The sequence below is a fragment of the Delphinapterus leucas genome, chromosome 2 (assembly GCF_059928025.1).
Source record: "Delphinapterus leucas isolate spDelLeu-1000000601 "Yukka" chromosome 2, BTC_Dleu_Yukka2, whole genome shotgun sequence".
Lineage (NCBI taxonomy): Eukaryota > Metazoa > Chordata > Mammalia > Artiodactyla > Monodontidae > Delphinapterus > Delphinapterus leucas.
Genome location: NC_143130.1, coordinates 24,654,763 through 24,671,684, shown reverse-complemented (window position 1 = coordinate 24,671,684; position 16,922 = coordinate 24,654,763). Strand labels below are relative to the sequence as shown.

Here is a 16,922-nt window from a genome sequence, read left to right as displayed (position 1 = left end):
GTGTCGCATAAAGAACGCATTCGTGGGCTTCTCTGGTGGCGCAGTGGTTGAGAGTCCGCCTGCCGATGCAGGGGACACGGGGTCCTGCCCCGGTCCGGGAAGATCCCACGTGCCGCGGAGCGGCTGGGCCATGAGCCACGGCCGCTGAGCCCGCGCTCCGCAACGGGAGAGGCCACAACAGTGAGAGGCCCGCGTACCGCAAAAAAAAAAAAAAAAAAAAAAATGCATTCGTTTATTTTCCAATCAATCATGGGGTTGACCTCCCTGAACTATGTTGTGTTTGTTTCTAAAACATGCAGAAGCCTATTCTGTAACAGATGACACGTTTACTTTCAGAAAATTGGGAGAGTTATATTATTTCAGGTGCCTAATAAAATATTCACAAACTTTTACCATTTATCTAATTTCTCGAGACAATAAAATAAATAGACATTTTCTATGTAATAAACTTATACTCATGGCTTTCTCAGTCTAGATAGGCAAGATTCTTTTAAGAAAATGAAGGATTTCAAAAAACTCTGAGCTTTCTCCCTGAGTACACTTCTATTATGAATTGGGGGTAGAGTCATTAATTCATATTAAAGAAAAAAGAAATTCTCAGAACAAACAATTTATGTATTAAGTTACCCTTTGGGGAGAGCTTCAGAGAGAGAGAGGTTTGGAGAAAAGAGTGGGGGGAAAATAATCTGAAAGGAGTTAAACTGTTTGTCATAGTTGCAGTTTTGAGTTTAATTCCTGCATCTATTTGACATCTATTCCAGAAAATTGGTGGATGGCTGGATGTTTCCACGGAAATCAACCCCACTCAAGGTTCTTCTTCAGATTTGCCTTTTTAATGACCCAATCATACTGTCAACTTAAGTACCAATTTGCCCATCTAATCATGCAATGACCACAGAATACACTGGTAACAGCAAGGAGTGACAGTATAATTAACTCCACACTGATTTAACTTTTATTGATTCAGGCAAAGGAGGATACAAATTAAGATAACTGGAAACTGGGTCCTGACTTGTGATTTGATGCTTTCAGCTTGTCCTCAATACCTGCATTTATCAGACAACTGTTCAACATTCTCTCCTACGTAAGAGAGATCCAATCCCACAAATGTATTACATCAGCTTTGTTTTTCTGAGTGACAGGTCTGCTATTATTTTCCTCACCTTATTGATTTATAGGTGGCGGGGGCTGTGGGGAGAGCAGCAGGAAAGGGTGAGACAATCACTATTACAATGCTGGGGGCAGATCTCTAACTTACTATGTAAGGAGATTCTCTAATTCAAGCAAACATGATAATCATTACTGCGCTCTCACTCATGTGTCACACAAGGAACTAGGGAAATGAAAAAGGCATATTTCTTGTACCTGGTTCTCAATGAAATTTATAATTTAGCAAGGGGGGACTTCCCTGGTGGCACAGTGGTTAAGAGTCCACCTGCCAACGCAGGGGACACGGGTTCAATCCCTGGTCCACGAGGATCCCGTGTGCCACGGAGCAACTAAGCCCACAACTACTGAGCCTGCGAGCCACAGTTACTGAGCCCACGTGCTGCAACTACTGAAGCCCGCATGCCTAGAGCCCGTGCTTTGCCACAAGAGAAGCCACCGCAGTGAGAAGCCCGTGCACCGCAATGAAGAGTAGTCCCCACTCGCCGCAACTAGAGAAAGCCCGCGTGCAGCAACGAAGACCCAACGCAGCCAAAGATAAAAAAGATTAAATTTAAAAAAAATTAGCAAAGGAAGAGAAGGAAACAAACATAGATCATGGGCCGAAGCACTGTGCGAGGCACTGGCCATCATTTTTCATGTTCTCGTTAAATCCTCACATCAACCTTTGAAGAATGGGCTACTGATTCCATTTTACAGAGAAGACAACTCAAGTCTAAAAAGATTAAAGTAGAGTATAATTCAACCCCACGTTATAGCATACGTCAGAATATCCTTCCTTTTTTATTGGAGCATTGCCTTCCTTTTTAAGGCTGAATAATCCTCCATTTTTTGTACGTGCGACGTTACGTTTATCCATTCATCCGTCAGTGCACATTTGGGTTGTTTGCACCTATTGGCGATTGTGAATAACGCTGCTATGAACACAGGTGTGCAAATACCTTTTTGAGATGCTGCTTTCAATTCTTTTGGATGAATACCCACAAGGGGGACTACTGGATCGTACAGTAACTCTATTAATTTTTGTGAGGACGTGCCATATTGTTTTCCATAGTGGCTGTACCATTTTGCATTCCCAACAGTGTAGAAGGGTTCCAGTTTCTCCACATCCTCACCAAAACGTGTTATTTTGTTTTTTTGATAGCAGCCATCCTAATGGGTGTGAAGTGATATCTCATTGTGGTATTAATTGGCAATGATGTTGAGCATCTTTTCATATACTCCTTGGCCATTTGTGTATCATCCTTGGAAAAATGTCTACTCAAGTCCTTTGTCCATTTTTTAAGTTGGACTCTTTTTTGTTGTTGAGTTGTATATAGCTACTAGTTTTTAAACTGTATTATAAAACATTTCAGGAATACAAAATATAAAAAATAACTTGATGAATACCCTATACCTAGAATCCAACCTAAAACAGAAAATCTAACTGATATATTTGAAGTTTCCAATGTCCTTCTCCGGACTGAATTTCCTTTCATACTTTCACTACCCACCAAGAGAACTACTATCCAGACTCCGGCATTTATTATTTCCACCATTTTTTATACATGTAACAAATATCTGTATATCTATATCTATTCTAATATAGCATATTTTACTGGCTTTAAAACTCAATATAAATTGTCGTTTATAATATTCTTCTGCGGCTCCATTTATCAGGTTTGTGAGATACATTCTTCTCGATACATGTAATCTCAATTTATTCATTTTCATTGCTCTATAGCTGTAGCTCTCAAATTTTTGGTCTTAGGACTCCTTTACCTTCTTAAAAATCACTGAGGCTGCCGAAGAGGTTCAAGTGGATTAATCAATATTTGCCATATCAGGAAATAACAATGAGAAGATTTTTAAACACATATATTAATTTTAGATAATAAAAACCCATTACATATCACATGTTAGCATAAGCAACATATTTTACGATTAAATATTTTTCAATGCAAAAAAGCAATGGGAAAAGTGGCACTGTTTTACATTTTTGCAAGTCTTTTTAATGTCTGGCTTAATAGAAGACATTTGGCCTCTTACACCTGTTTCTGCATTTAGTCTATTGACACCTGTTTCTGCATTTAGTCTGTTGCTATCGTAACACACAGCCTCTGGAAAACTCAGAGAATGAGACTGAAAATGTGAAAAAGGTCTTAGTCATGCTGTGAAATGAGTTTTGACCTGGGAACACCCTCAAAGTCTACAGGATCTCCAGGGGTCTCTGGACCACACTTGGAGAATCATTGCTCCTTAGAATTACATTGAAATAAATATATTACAATTTCTTTATCCGTTCTTCTGTCAATGCTTTTTTTTTTTTTGCTTTTATTAATCATACAATTACGAACATTCTTGCAGATATCTCCTCGGGTGCATGTTTCTACAGAATATGCACAAAGTAGTGAACTACAGGGTTCTGGTGTATACACATCTTCAACTACAGTAGTTATTGTCAAATTGTTCTCTAAAATTCAAAATCTGTAAATGTGTCACTAGTCTCCAGCACCTAAAACTTTAATCAAGGTTATCTCTGGGAGGCAGGAAATGTGAGGATAATTTTTTACAACTTGAAATATAACTAATAGTATGGAATTGTATCTTATATCTGGAGGAAGGTCTCCAGAACAAAAAGGTGCTTGTTAGCAACAGAAATAGCAAAAAAAAAACAGCCTCAAAAACAAACTCTGGCAGAGCTCATTCAAGTAATTCTAGGGAAGAAACACACCCATCTTTCTCTCCATCCTTTCCAACGCCCAATTCAACCATCTGTTGTTGAATTCAGCTGTGTGACCTTAGGCCAAGTTATATCACCTCCCTGGGTCCAATGTCCTCATGTGTAAAATGGTGATATTTCATGGTTCTATGGATTAAAACACATTAACTTCAAGAAGATGATAGTGTCCCTGGGATACATGACTCACACACAAAGCAACACAGGCCAGTAGGTGAAGTCCACACAGATTTCTGAAGACAGAAAACTCCACACTGGCAGCTTTAGGAGAGAAATGGGGCTCAGAGCTGGGAATTAAAGGGCTGGAACTGGAATGAGGGGAGGTAAGATTGGAGTAGGCACGCATATGAAAACAGTTCCCCTTTGTGACAGCTTGGTCAGTGATATTTAGAGGCGGTGGCTAGATTCAGGGCCCGGGGAAATGCTGTGGCTGATAGCACTTCTCTAGAGAGCCCTAAATTTAGAAGGAACCTGGTAAGGCCACGCCCACGCTGTGACTTGGCTTCTCCTGCAGATATGGCTCCGCCTCCCCTCCTCCACCAGCAAGCTTCCCTTCTCCACCTTCCATCAGCTGCTCTACCCTCTGCCCTTTGACTTCTGCCACCTCTGCTGACCTTGCTCTCCCAAAGGGCACCAGTGATGTCAATTTCCAGATCCATCAGCTCATCCTGGGTCTTCTTCCGTGATATTAAACAACACTGCTGACTCCCCTTCTTCCCTCCTTCTGTCCTTCCACCTCTTTGGTCACTCTTCAGGCTACTCTATTGGTTCAGCTTCCTTTACCTAAACTTCTGAAATATGTCCAGGTTTTGACTTGACTCCTTTCTGGCTTATCTCACCCACGTTGATGGCTTCGCTGATTCTCTACTTAGTGGTAACTTCGAAAAGGACATTTCTTCTTAAACCACACTTGCACGCCCTTCAGTCCTATACTTTTAACTACAAACTGGACACTTCCACCAGCTCAAGCACAGACAAAATAAATACTAATTCTACCTTTTCTTCAATGCCCAAGACTCTCCTCTCTCTCCTCTCTTGATCAATGGAATTACCATCCACTGAATCTTCCAACCTGGAAATACTGGAATTAACTGTGAGTACTCTTCTTTTCATCTCTCACATCCAACTGTGCAACAAGACCTACCAGTTTTATCTGGTTATTTCTTTTGCATTTGATCCTTACTCTTTAATCTTTTAGCTTGAGAACTTCAGACGTTTTCCTTAGATTATTACAATAGATTCCTAATTAGTGCCAACCCCTTGTCTTTGCATGCTGTCTGTTCCTCCTCCATCTTAGCCCTAAGATCTGCCTTTCCAAATCTCTTCCACGTTGAGAATCATGAAACACCTTCTCTTTGCCTAAAGTATAAAGTCCAGACCCAAAAGCCACACGATTTCTTCATTATGGACAAACTTCCAAACTTCAAGGAAATTCAACTTGGGCTAAAGATATCGATTAAACAAGACATTTAAAAGTATTTTGGTTTCTTAAAAATGTGTTCTTCTAAGTAGTTCTGAATTTGTTTCAAAGAACCTTCAGCAAAGCAAATCTTCCCTCACACAACTAGTAAGATGGAAACAGACATATAATGTGAGTTAAAAAAAAAAAAAAAAAGCTTAGTAAACACAGGGAGGGGACATATGCAGAAACCCACAGCTGATTTAATTTGCAAAACCGCAGCTTTAGCTCAACTAAAGTAGAGATGACTTAGATAAAATACAACCAGAAAACTGAGATAAAAGGTATGGGGTAAATAAGTTAAGCTGATGATTTAGCAAGCAAATGTCATGGATGTATAGCATGAAAGTCTGAGAAAGCGCTTTGGACAAGAAAGCTGATGGACTGACTCCAGGGAGCCCCTGGGAGCATGAAGTTCTCAGGGGACTCCCTGCCTGCTGGAAGAGCATCATTTCCTGGACCACGTCCCTTCCCTTGTGAGGATATGGTCACTTAGTTTCAGGAGGAGAAAGAAGATTTTTTAGGTTGAAGTTGAATTTTGAGATTGGCGTGGGAGACCATTGGTGTTTATTAAGGCGGTTTTGGAGCCAGAGTTATATATAGTGGAAGTCCCGAGGGCTTCAGTGTGGTCTTGACTCCACCACCAACCAGCTGCGACACGCTGAATATCTCATCTGAGCCCCATTTCCTCGCCTTTAAAAGGAGGGGTCTAGAAAGAAAAACTCATATTTGTACTTGCTAAAATTCTACACTTCACTATTTTTACCTCAATATTATGAAGATCAGAAGATGCTAAGAGACAGTGTTTATCCTTAGGATGAAACAACACGGGAAAGACTGTTTAAAATTGCCTAGTGGTATTCCTTTTACAGTAAACTATTTAGACAGTACCAAGTGCATTCTCAAGCACCGCGAGGCATGTTTCCTCCGATGTGGCTTGTGTGGAGGTTAAAAGGAGGAAAGGGAGTGACAGCTTGGGGGCCTGAGCTGCAGGGGTGGGAAGTAATTAGATAGCCCTTTAGTTTCCTTCTACTCATTTGCCCACCTGCTGAAACTGCAGCAAGAAGCAATAAAAAGTTGTGGATTTTTTTTTTTTAAGGTACAGACCCTCAGTACTCATCAGAATAGTCAGATTCCATGTATCTATTTAGACAACAAATATAATGACCACCTACGAAGTCCCAGGCATTTACCTGTAAAGAAACCCAGTGGTGACAAAGGAGTCAGTGATGACAAAGGGCCTCACGGAGGAACAAAGAAGACAAGGGTTATGTATCACTTGGGACCAGGGAGGGACAGAACATGCTTTTTCCATATCTCCCGACGACCTGTCAGCACCCTTCTTTTTTACTTTTTTTTCTAACCATGATTTTATGGCACTGAGTGCGTATCAGATGTTTTTCCTGTCCCTCCCTCTCCATAGAGAGAAAGCACTTGGTAATCTAAGAACAGGCCAGGTTCCAGAAATTCGTCTCTTTAGTTCTTCACTCTCTTTACTGATTTCACAGCACTGCAATGATCTAATTATCTTATTTACATACTGTTTATTTATCTTACTCCTCCTTGAGGGCTGAGACCTTGGCCCTCTTTTCTCTGCCGTTGGCCCTCTTTTCTCCGCCGTATTCCCAACACCTGGATCAATCGCTGATAACGATCAGTGAAGGGCTTGACCAATGAATACTTGTGGACTGAATAAATCCCCGCCTGCTCCATCTTGTAAGAGTTCCCATTTTCTCTAAGTTACTCATTAAACCGCTCTAACGTGTGAAGGAAATCTCAGCAGTACTTGCATTTTTAAGAGGATCTGTGTTTCTTAAACTTCTAGTTGGCAGAATTTCAGGTACTGGAATAAAGTGAAGTGAGGACTTTCAGGCGGTGTACTGGAGGGTATTTTGAGATCAGGTGGGAAGTAGCATTCCAAAGGCGGTCACCCTTTGATGTGCTGGGACGTCTGTTCCAAGAAAAAACAAATTCCTCTGTATTGGTCACAGCTTTCTCCCTCCCTCTCTGGCCAAACCCATAAATCCTCTAAAAGTGCTGGCTGGGGAGGGCTGTGCAGCAGGGGCCCACGAAGGTCAGAAGGATAAGGTTAAAACAGAAGCCACAGAAAGCACAGATACGCTATATTTCTTCTGCCCCCAAGATGGTGCATCGTGGGTGTTATGTGCCTCGGTGGCTACTATAATTTTCCTACTTACTCATTTTCAGGACTAATATTTATATTCAACCTCTGAAAATTGTCCATTTGCTCAAATATGAAATATCTATGATATTTCTGGTTGTTATTTTGCAAACCAACCAGAAAAATAATAAAGTACAGAGTTCTTAAAATTTTTTTAAATTATTCTTTGGAAAATATTGGCAAAAGAAACGTTTTCTTTTTTCTTCGGTACGCAGGCCTCCCACTGTTGTGGCCTCTCCCGTTGCGGAGCACAGGCTCTGGATGCACAGGCTCAGCGGCCATAGCTCACGGGCCCAGCCGCTCCGCGGCATGTGGGATCTTCCCGGACCGGGGCACAAACCAGTGTCCCCTGCATTGGCAGGCGGACTCTCAACCACTGCGCCACCTGGGAAGCCCATGTTTTCTTGAATAAGGATATCACTTTGAACTTTTCGGGATCCTGTGCTTCAGGAACTTGTCAAATAACAACAATTAATAAGTAATAGACATAAAAGGGATCAGAAAATTAATTTGAATCTTACCAGTGATTTCGTAGATATACTGACTAAAGAGCAAATTACAAAGTTACCTCAGGTATACACTGAGAAACAATTTAAGTATATCTCACAGCATAAGAATATGTCATTCTTCTCATTTCCAGAAATGCCTTATAAAGTCGAAGTTCAAACTTCAAAGTTATCACCAAAGAAGTTTAACCTGGCTGCATTTCGCACTCAGTTTTAATTAAACACTTTCTTCTCAACAGCTCTTTGCAAATTACAGCAGTCAGTATGTGTATATGTATATGTATGTGTGTGTGTGTGTGTGTGTGAGCACGCGCATGTCCAGAGCTGATAGAATTTGCCATTTTAAAATGTGCCCCAAACCGTAATTGAGATATAAAGAGGGAAAGAAGTCTCAAAACTCATTTCTTAGAATTAATACCACTGTCAGGTAGTATTTTCAAAAAGTGAGTCCATAGATACAGTATATTGCCATATTCAGCCTAAGCCAAGTAGAGCATTAGGAAGATGGACTACGGCATCCCAATGCCTGCGTTCAAATCCCGGCTCTGCGGTTTAGCAGCTCGGTGACTCTGAACAAGCTGTTTAACTGGTTTCCTCGTCTGTAAAATGGGGACAATAACAGGACCCACCTCAAGTGAGTTAATAGATGTAAACGGATCGGAGCAGCTCCTGGATGCAGAAAAAGCTCAATCCAAGTTAGTTATAAGTACTAGTACTGAGTTTGATACACTCAGCAGAGTCAAAGGAAAGATGGTCATATTTTCTTCCTCCACCATTTAGCAGAAAACATATTTTCTCACGATGATTACTTCCTTTACAGTTGTTTTGTCAAAAGGCGGCTCCTGCTCTTTCAAGGTGGGTCTTCCTCGCTGGGGATTAGCTACATCCTCCCTCCCCTGAGCCACACCACTTCCCCTGAACCTTGTCACCAGCGTCAAGTACAACAGTTTCACTTTGACGTTATTGAGTCAATTTGGCTCAGGAGGAAAGCTATTCAGACAAGCGAAATAAGCACCACCGTGGACTGAGGAGTGAGGGTCCCACACGTTTTCCCGGAAGCAGCAACTCTTCTTCCCTTTGCCCAACTTCTCTCCCGCCCTCTTGGTCGGGCAGTCACCTGTTGAGAAGGTGTGCAGCGGAGTGAGGCTGTGTTATTGTTTGGCATCGGGGTGCCCCGCCTTTTAACTGCACGTCCGGGATGCCCCGACAGGGTGCGGTTCCCGCATCTCTGTGGATGCACATGGCTGGGTCCGATGTCAGCCTTCTGTTTCTTCCTTCTTACCCATGACACTACGCTCTCACTGAATACTCTGTTTCAGCTCGTCTCTCGTCCTCTGTGTGTCTAGCGTGTCCCCTTTCTCTCTCTGCACGTTGGCGGTTCTGCATCCACCTTTGGTTCCGTCGCTCAGCTCACTCTTCACGGCTCTGACCTCCTCACACCGCCTTCTTCCTGTCTGGGGTTTTCTGGTCTTCCCTCCAGGCACCCCGCCACTCTACCCTGTGCGTAGACTATGCTGACTGTAATGCCTGAGCGCTTGCTCTGTGGGGGACAGGCCAGGGCTGGACTGGAGAGAGAGACTCGGATCCCTGCCCTCAAGGAGCTCACGGTGCGGTGGGGGAGGAGGGGGTGTTATTACTGCTGCGGTGGCTTCCTCACAGGGCACTTCACCGGGGGAAGGATGCTTTCATACAGCAGGGGGTGGGGGAGCCTTCGCAGAGGCAGTGATGTCTGAGGGGCCAGCCAAGTGAGGATGCAATGGGAAGAAGTGCATCCCAAGCACATGGTCCCACGTGGAGCTGTGCTAACCAAGTGGCGGTTGAAGAACGACTGGTGCTCGGGGCCTGGTGAGAGCGAGGCTGAGAGGCAGGCAGGGGACAGATAGGGAAGGACCTGGCAAGCCATGTGAAGGGTCTGGATCTTATTTTGTAGGTGACACAGAGCAAGGCGGAGAACGGCAATCAGATTTTTGTTTTCGTCAGGTCCTTCTGTCAGAGTGAAGAGGCTCCATCTCAGAAAATAAACGTGAGGTCACTTTTATGAAATGTTATCCCATAACAGCCTAAATATTTGTGCTAGGCTGTGTTTCCACAGATGGCTGCAAGAGCACCTCCCATTCCAAAGCTCTTCTGCAATGCCACTTGGCCGGGCCCCTCCCTGTGATCTTGGCTGTCCTGGGATTTGCTTGGACCAGTAGAACTCCGTGACGCTCTGTGTCTTCTTAGTTTGGCCCTTAAGAGATGCGAGCCTTTGTGTGTTGGGAACACTCACTCTGAGGATCTAATCACCATGAAAGGAAGCCCAAGGTAGCCGCACAGAGAGAAAGAGAGGGAGCGGGATGTCCCAGTCTTCAAGCCATACCTACCCAGTGCCATATAATATATGAGTGGTCCCATCTCAGATCTGTGCGCAACCTCACGAGAGACGCCAGGTGAATCCATCAGGCGCAGAACCAGCCCACATTCCTGAGCCACAGAATCATGAGCAAAGAAAATTGTGTTGTTTTAAAAGCCACTAAGTGTCAGGGAAGTTTGTTACACAGTGACTGGTACCCAAAGACCCAAAGCAGCAGTCTAGGTCAAATAAATAGCACACCACAGCCTTGACAAGTTCAGGACGATCGCACTGGTCCACTGTCAACATGTGCTAAGCTGTACTTCACTTAATTACTTATCACCAACTCTTATTTCAAGCCTATGTCACACTTAACGGATGAGCGCTCAAGCTTTTACAAAAAATGGTTCTTAGAAAATGTAATCCTCTGATTCCATCTTGCAAAAAGGCTAAGAAAATGCAGATTAAAATTGCAATTGTTTAAATGCAGATGAAAATTCCCTGGAATTCAGTCTGAACTTTCCTAATGGTAGTTTTCAGACAAATAGCCAAACAAACACGTGTCTCACTTTTCGGACCTGCAGAATGTCTGTTGGTTCTTTATAATTTGCTTTCTTAGCTATATTGCTAAATGTCTTGAGATAGGCCAGTACTTGAATAAACGGTGTGATCTCTCTCTGGGTCTAGATATTTAGACCTAGAGATCTTGACTATTCTTCCATGAGAAAATATCTACAATATTTTTTCAGGAGAAAAGTGATTTTGTATATTTAAAGGAAGATATATTCTCTGTTCTGAATACCTCTAGTCTGTTCTCGAAAGAGAAAGGCTTGCCCTTCTTCCTTTCATTTCAACTGAAATAATAAAATTCAAATATGATGTTATGTGATGACATTTCTCTCTACCAGCTCCGCCTGTGGGAAACTGTTAACGGATAACTTTGCCTTCATTAATTTCTAAAATTATGTGCTAGTTTATGCTCGGCAATATTGGCAATTTGGGGTCAAGTAAGTTGCATTTTATTTTAATAAGTAATGCAAAGCCTTTCCTACTGCTCACGTGGCTTTCTTTCCTAAAGCACTTTTCATCAAAGTTCCCAAGTGCACTATAAACAATAACAAATCTCAATGCCCAGGAACTAGGAAAGAATCCCTAGTTTTAGGGATTCTTTTTATTGGAACGTTTTATTGGAACGGAGGAAGGTTTTATTGGAACGGAGGAAGGTTAAAGTATTTTGTGCTGAACCTTTGGCAAATATTCAGGCTGCCTCTGCTCCAGAACTTGGAATTATGCAATTTATTTCTCCCTGAATTATTTCAACGTTAAAAGGAGTTTTACAAAACTATCTAGGACTGGCTCAGCTGCATGTAAGAATTACTCTGATGAAAGAGTTTATTTATGGCTACTGTGAATATCACTCCATCTGTACAGCCTAAATATGTCCTTAAAAATGCATGCTAATTTATTTTTCCTTTCCAATGACTGATGCAGAAGAATGAAGAGAGTTCCCATTCTGAGAGGGGAGAAGATGCTGCTATTCATCACGATCCTATCTTCCAGAAACAAAGTCCACTGAGGAAATCAAGTTGTTCTTTTTGGAGAAGCGGCATTTTGAGAAAACCTGGTTGTTATTAGATTTCTTGTGTTACACAGTAGAAGAAAAAATGTGTTGCTGTTATCATGTGAAGTTTTAATTTGCAAAATCTAAACGACAGTGGAATGATTTCAGTGTTTGGGTGACTGCACTCCCATTTACTGGTGAAGGGTTACACTGCTGGTTATATTCTCTGTTCTGCACCTGAGCTTGCGAGCGGGCTAACTACAGACAGGGAGCCATGAAATGTATCCACTACTGCGCCACACCAGGTGCCTGGGTGAAATCCCGGTGTGGCCAGAATGTGTAGGTATCAAAAGAACCCCCCGCCCCCCAAACAGCTACAATATATTAGGGCCAGGAGGGATCCTACAGATGACTCATCCGACGCACTCGTCTTATGGTCAACATGACAAAGCAGGAATGAGAACGTGGGTCTCCTCGCCCCCATTTCTGTGACTTTTCCATCTGCCTTCACTGTTAGATGGCTTGGGAAGACTGGCAAGGCCATGGAAAAGCTGGACAAAGGCAGGGGGAAGGATGCCCCAAGATCCTATAGCCTCTCTCCAGTCTCTGCTACTGAAAAAGACAATCTAATCTGGATTAATACCCTTGGGTGCCAACTCCCGTATGTCTTCATTTATTGCAAGGGACCTGGAAAGCAAGGTGGAGGGACTGGCACAATGGAACAGGGCAGGGGAGGGGAGGAAGGCAACAGGTGACAGGGTATAGAGTCTGGCCAAACAGACGTCAATGCGCCAAACTGTAACGACGTACTTGGCCCTATGCACCACTTCTGAGCCAGACCCTTAACATTCACCTTAAGCAGACAGGCCAACATTGCAGTGCTTAGGGCTCTTAGCACTAATGATTAGGCCCTGAAAAACGTGACAGTCAAAGTCAGAATCCTTCTTGTTAGCGATGAGAGAAAAATAAAATCTATTCCCAGACTAGGAGAGGCTTCATGAGCTTCCGCAAATCAAGATGCGGTCTGAGCTCTGTGCCGAGAGTTTAAGAAAGAGAAGGAAATAGAAGACCTGGAATAGGTGAGCTTCCTCAGGAAATACTAATTGAATTCGAATACCATTATTGAGCTCTGCTTATGAGCTAGACAGAATCTCAAGTCCCCAGAGACATGAGGAAGCATAAGAGGCAGGGTAACACATTACAAGCTACACAGAAAAGGTACAACACACAAAGACACTTGCTTGGGTAATTGCCAAAGGGACTCTGGTTGAGAAGAGGCTCCATGAACAAGGTGAGGAATAGCACTTAGGGGGGCCACCTGATTTTCTTATTTCCCAAAGGAAAGCAGGACACATGGGATGGAGAAGCCATGAGGCTCTGGAAGGAAGGGGTGCTGAGTGAGAAGTGTCTCCCTTGTTCTGCAGTCAAAGATGAGCATAACTCTTTGGTTGCCCTTGTGTGATTCCCCCACCCACCCCCGGGGGGGGGGAATGTCACAGCGGAACTCACAGAGCTTTTCCCCTGAAACATGATGGCACTCACACAGCAAGTATACTAAAAACTGCCTCTGAAATCCCACTGAGGTGACACAGGCTTTTGAGGTTAAAACCCTAAGCTCCAGTTTTAACATTGTTTTAGCTGTGGCTTACTTGCCATTAGAAACCCATGCTGGTGCTCATTTTATTATTGCTGGGATTTATCTTTAATCCTCTTTAAAAGATTATGTTTTTTTCCTCCGCTGGTCCCATATTTTTGGTTACACTTTCAGTGAGTCTCCTAAATAATTTATTACTCTTTAAGATATTTTTCTTTGAATACTCTCAATTATTTAATCTTTGGCATGCCTTTATTGTCCTAATTCTCAAATTTAGTCTTTTACTTTTTACCTTAATGAAGTGTAAGATCATGATGATTTTGTTCTGAAGAATCCTTAAAATCTTTTATCGTTTACATTAAATTTTTTAACCTCTTTTACCCTTTGATAATTTCTTTTTATTAAAATAAGTTTGCGTTTGCTGTATATTTGCATTTAATGTTTACCTACTGCCTCAACCTTGTAGGATATTTCAGAATATTTCAATATTACTTTTTATTTCCTGATCATTCCTAATCTTTTTGCCTTTTATTACTGGCATCTCCCAGCGAAGTGAGAAACTATGAGGATGACAGAGGGAGAAAATCATACCACAGAGATGGGGAGATGGAGTTTTTCCCTGGTAGCAAGATGCGTCTTTGCATTTTTCAATGTTTCCCATCACCTTCAACTCTGACTCTGTAGTAGAATGTATCTAGATAATTCCAGAGACCCACAGGCAAAAAATGCTGAAGATCATAATGATTCTATTTGTGTAGACATTTAAACTACTAGATTGGGATTAGCATACAGTCCCTTAGACAATAAAGGTTCTAAAATGTGTGGCTCATTTATTTATTCCACTAATATTTATTGAGCACCTACTATGCATCAGAAACAGTGCTAGATACCAGGGATTCAATCAAGAATAAGAGAATGTGCCTTCTGCCCTCAGAGAGTTTACAATCTATTTGGAACATCTAAAGGTAAAGAAACCAGTATGTGCTAAGTGCCGTGCCAGCTAACGTGTACTGACTGGTTGCCACGCATGGGGCTAAGTGCTGTATATAGATGATCTCGTACATGCTTTAAGGACATGTGGGAGGAAACAAAATCCTAATTTGGAGGAAGAGTTTTCCAGAGGAAAACTATCTAAGTGAGGCACTGAAAATGTAGAGAATAGCCCAAAGAAGGAGGGATTAGAGGTAGGGCAGAAATTTCCATGAGGCAGTGGGATGCACGGGACCACTATGGAACCCAAAGAGGCTTGGACTTGGAGGAAAGTGATGTGTGTGGTGCTGGAGAGATGAGGCTGGAGAGGACGGGGGAGTGCAGACCAACTAGAACCTTCTAATTCATGTTACAGCTTTCATTCCAAGTACACTGGGTGGCCATTGGAGAGTGTAAAGCAAGGAGTGACAAGCTCAGATCTGGGTTCTAGAAGGATCCTCCCAGCTGCAGCACAGAGGACAGTCCACAGTAACAGAGACCAGTGAGGAGGTTCTGGCAGTGATCCAGAAGAGAAATGGTGTGACCTGCAAATAGCGTGGGGGCTGGAGAAGGTGGATGGAGTAAAAAGATAAGCAGGGGGTGCAGCTAACAGAACTTGGTTTGGGCTGAGCTGCGGAGGTGACGAGTCAAGGAAGACATCCAGGTTTCTGCTTGTGCAAGGACAGCTGATGCCAGCGCCAGACACAGAAAAGAACGGGAGGAAAGAGAAAGGGGAAGACGTCACCTGCAGTTTGGCGCATGGGGTGCTGGATGTGCCCATCAAGCAGCAGCAGAAGAGGACTCTGGATAGGTCATGGATGGGCAGTGGTCAGCCAGGAGGTGGCTGTTAAGGTCAGTGAGCGGTGAGGTTACCCATGGGGTGAGAACACTGAGGAACATCAACCTTCCAGGGGACAGAAAAGAGAGGAGTAGCTTGAAAAGCACAAGAGAGGAAGGAAGGAGAACGGGAAGGGGGGATGGGAGGAAGACATTGCTCAGAGAATCCACAGGTGCTCAGTAGCTGTCGGCTGCAGAGAAGTCAAGGAAGACGGGAGAGGAATTATAGCAAGAATCAGCAAAAGGGAACAGGAATGGGATCCATTCCCAGGGGCAGCAGAGGCAATGCCAGATGTCTGTGGCCAAGACACGGAGGGAGAACACAGAGCAGCAGGTGCAGACGACAATTTAAGGTGTCTGGCTGTGAAGAGGAGGAAAGAGAGAGGTAGCTGGAAGGAAGCACAGGATGGCCTTTTTCTTCAAAGAAGGGAGGGATTTCAGCATGTCTGTACAGTGAGAATGGGGCCAGGCATGAGGGAAGGAAGGAAAATACAGATGCAAGAGGACATAATCAAGAGAATGAGATTCTCAAGGAGGAAGAAGCAATGGATTCCAGAGCTTCAATGGAGGATGAACATTAGACAGGCGAGGCTTTTTTTCTTTTTTCTTCATTGTAAAAGACGGGAAGGATGGGAGGGTGGATCCAGACAGAGTTGGGCTTGTAGCCCTGTGATCTCAGGGTAAGGTGGTTTTCATCAGGAAAACTTCCATTTTCTCAGCGAAGCAGGCTGAGGGGGTGACGGTGGCAGGAGACGGTCTGAAATAGCTGCTGTAGAAAGAGAGCTGACCAGGCAAAGTCTGAAAGCCTGGCAGATGCTGGAGATCATGGAATCACGCACCAGGAATTTGCATAATTGCATCATTTTGTCCAGTAGAAACTCATCAGCCTCTGGATACACACTGGGAAAAGGAGACAGTGGGACTCAGCTATGGCCCCAGGGATCCCAGCTTTAGAAAGGAAAGCACGTCGCCTCACATGGCTCCACGGAGGCTGCTTCGCCCAGCAGCAGGGAGAAAGCTTCAGGGGGGAGGAAAGAGTGGCCCTTTTCATCTTTGTCAACAGCCCTGGTCTGTTTAATCAATACTACTTCTTCCTATGTGACTTAGTTCCTTAAGAAGCTGATGGGGTATATCCCAAAGTCCATATTCCTCTTAACTAACGTGGAATATGGTTATAACACATTCCCTGAGAGGATGTCTTCAAATTGTGGGAATACAATCTATGGAGGCCTGAAAGGAAGATTAAATTGTGAGCCAAGAGATCAGGGTTCACAGCTAGTCATTTGTCAGGTAACCCTCGGTCAAGCTTCTTAAGCTCTACAAGCCTCAGCGTCTCCTCTGTAAACTGGAGATGATCCACCCAATGAGCAGTACCGTAGGAGTAGATAATTCCATGTATCCAGGCACCTGCATGGTGATCGCCCAACTAATGTCACTTTCTCCTGCCCTCCCTCCAGGCCTGCGCCTGTGTGATTCTATAACTTAAAAGGAACATTATAGAAAACTAAATGTCATGGGTCTATCATTTTCAAGCTTTTGGGTAAGACACATGTCCCAAACTCCAGGACCCAAAATTTCATGAATCACTCTTGCTAC

At 43.3% G+C, this 16,922-nt stretch overlaps 1 protein-coding gene across 4 annotated transcripts in view; it reads right to left on the bottom strand.

Annotated features, from left to right (window-relative positions):
* PRKCQ (protein kinase C theta) overlaps nt 1-16,922 on the bottom strand; it is a 152,529-nt gene that overhangs the window by 129,263 nt on the left and 6,344 nt on the right. Inside the window, exon 1 of one of the 4 annotated variants that reach the window (XM_089906533.1) lies at nt 7,132-7,316. The exons of 2 other annotated variants lie outside the window; for them this stretch is intronic. In XM_089906533.1, coding sequence (XP_089762659.1) covers nt 7,132-7,137 — 6 coding nt within the window. In that variant the 5' untranslated portion in view covers nt 7,138-7,316. Of the gene's footprint in view, nt 1-7,131; nt 7,317-16,922 lie in introns of those variants that run through there. One more of the 4 variants, XM_089906535.1, reaches the window with a different exon arrangement.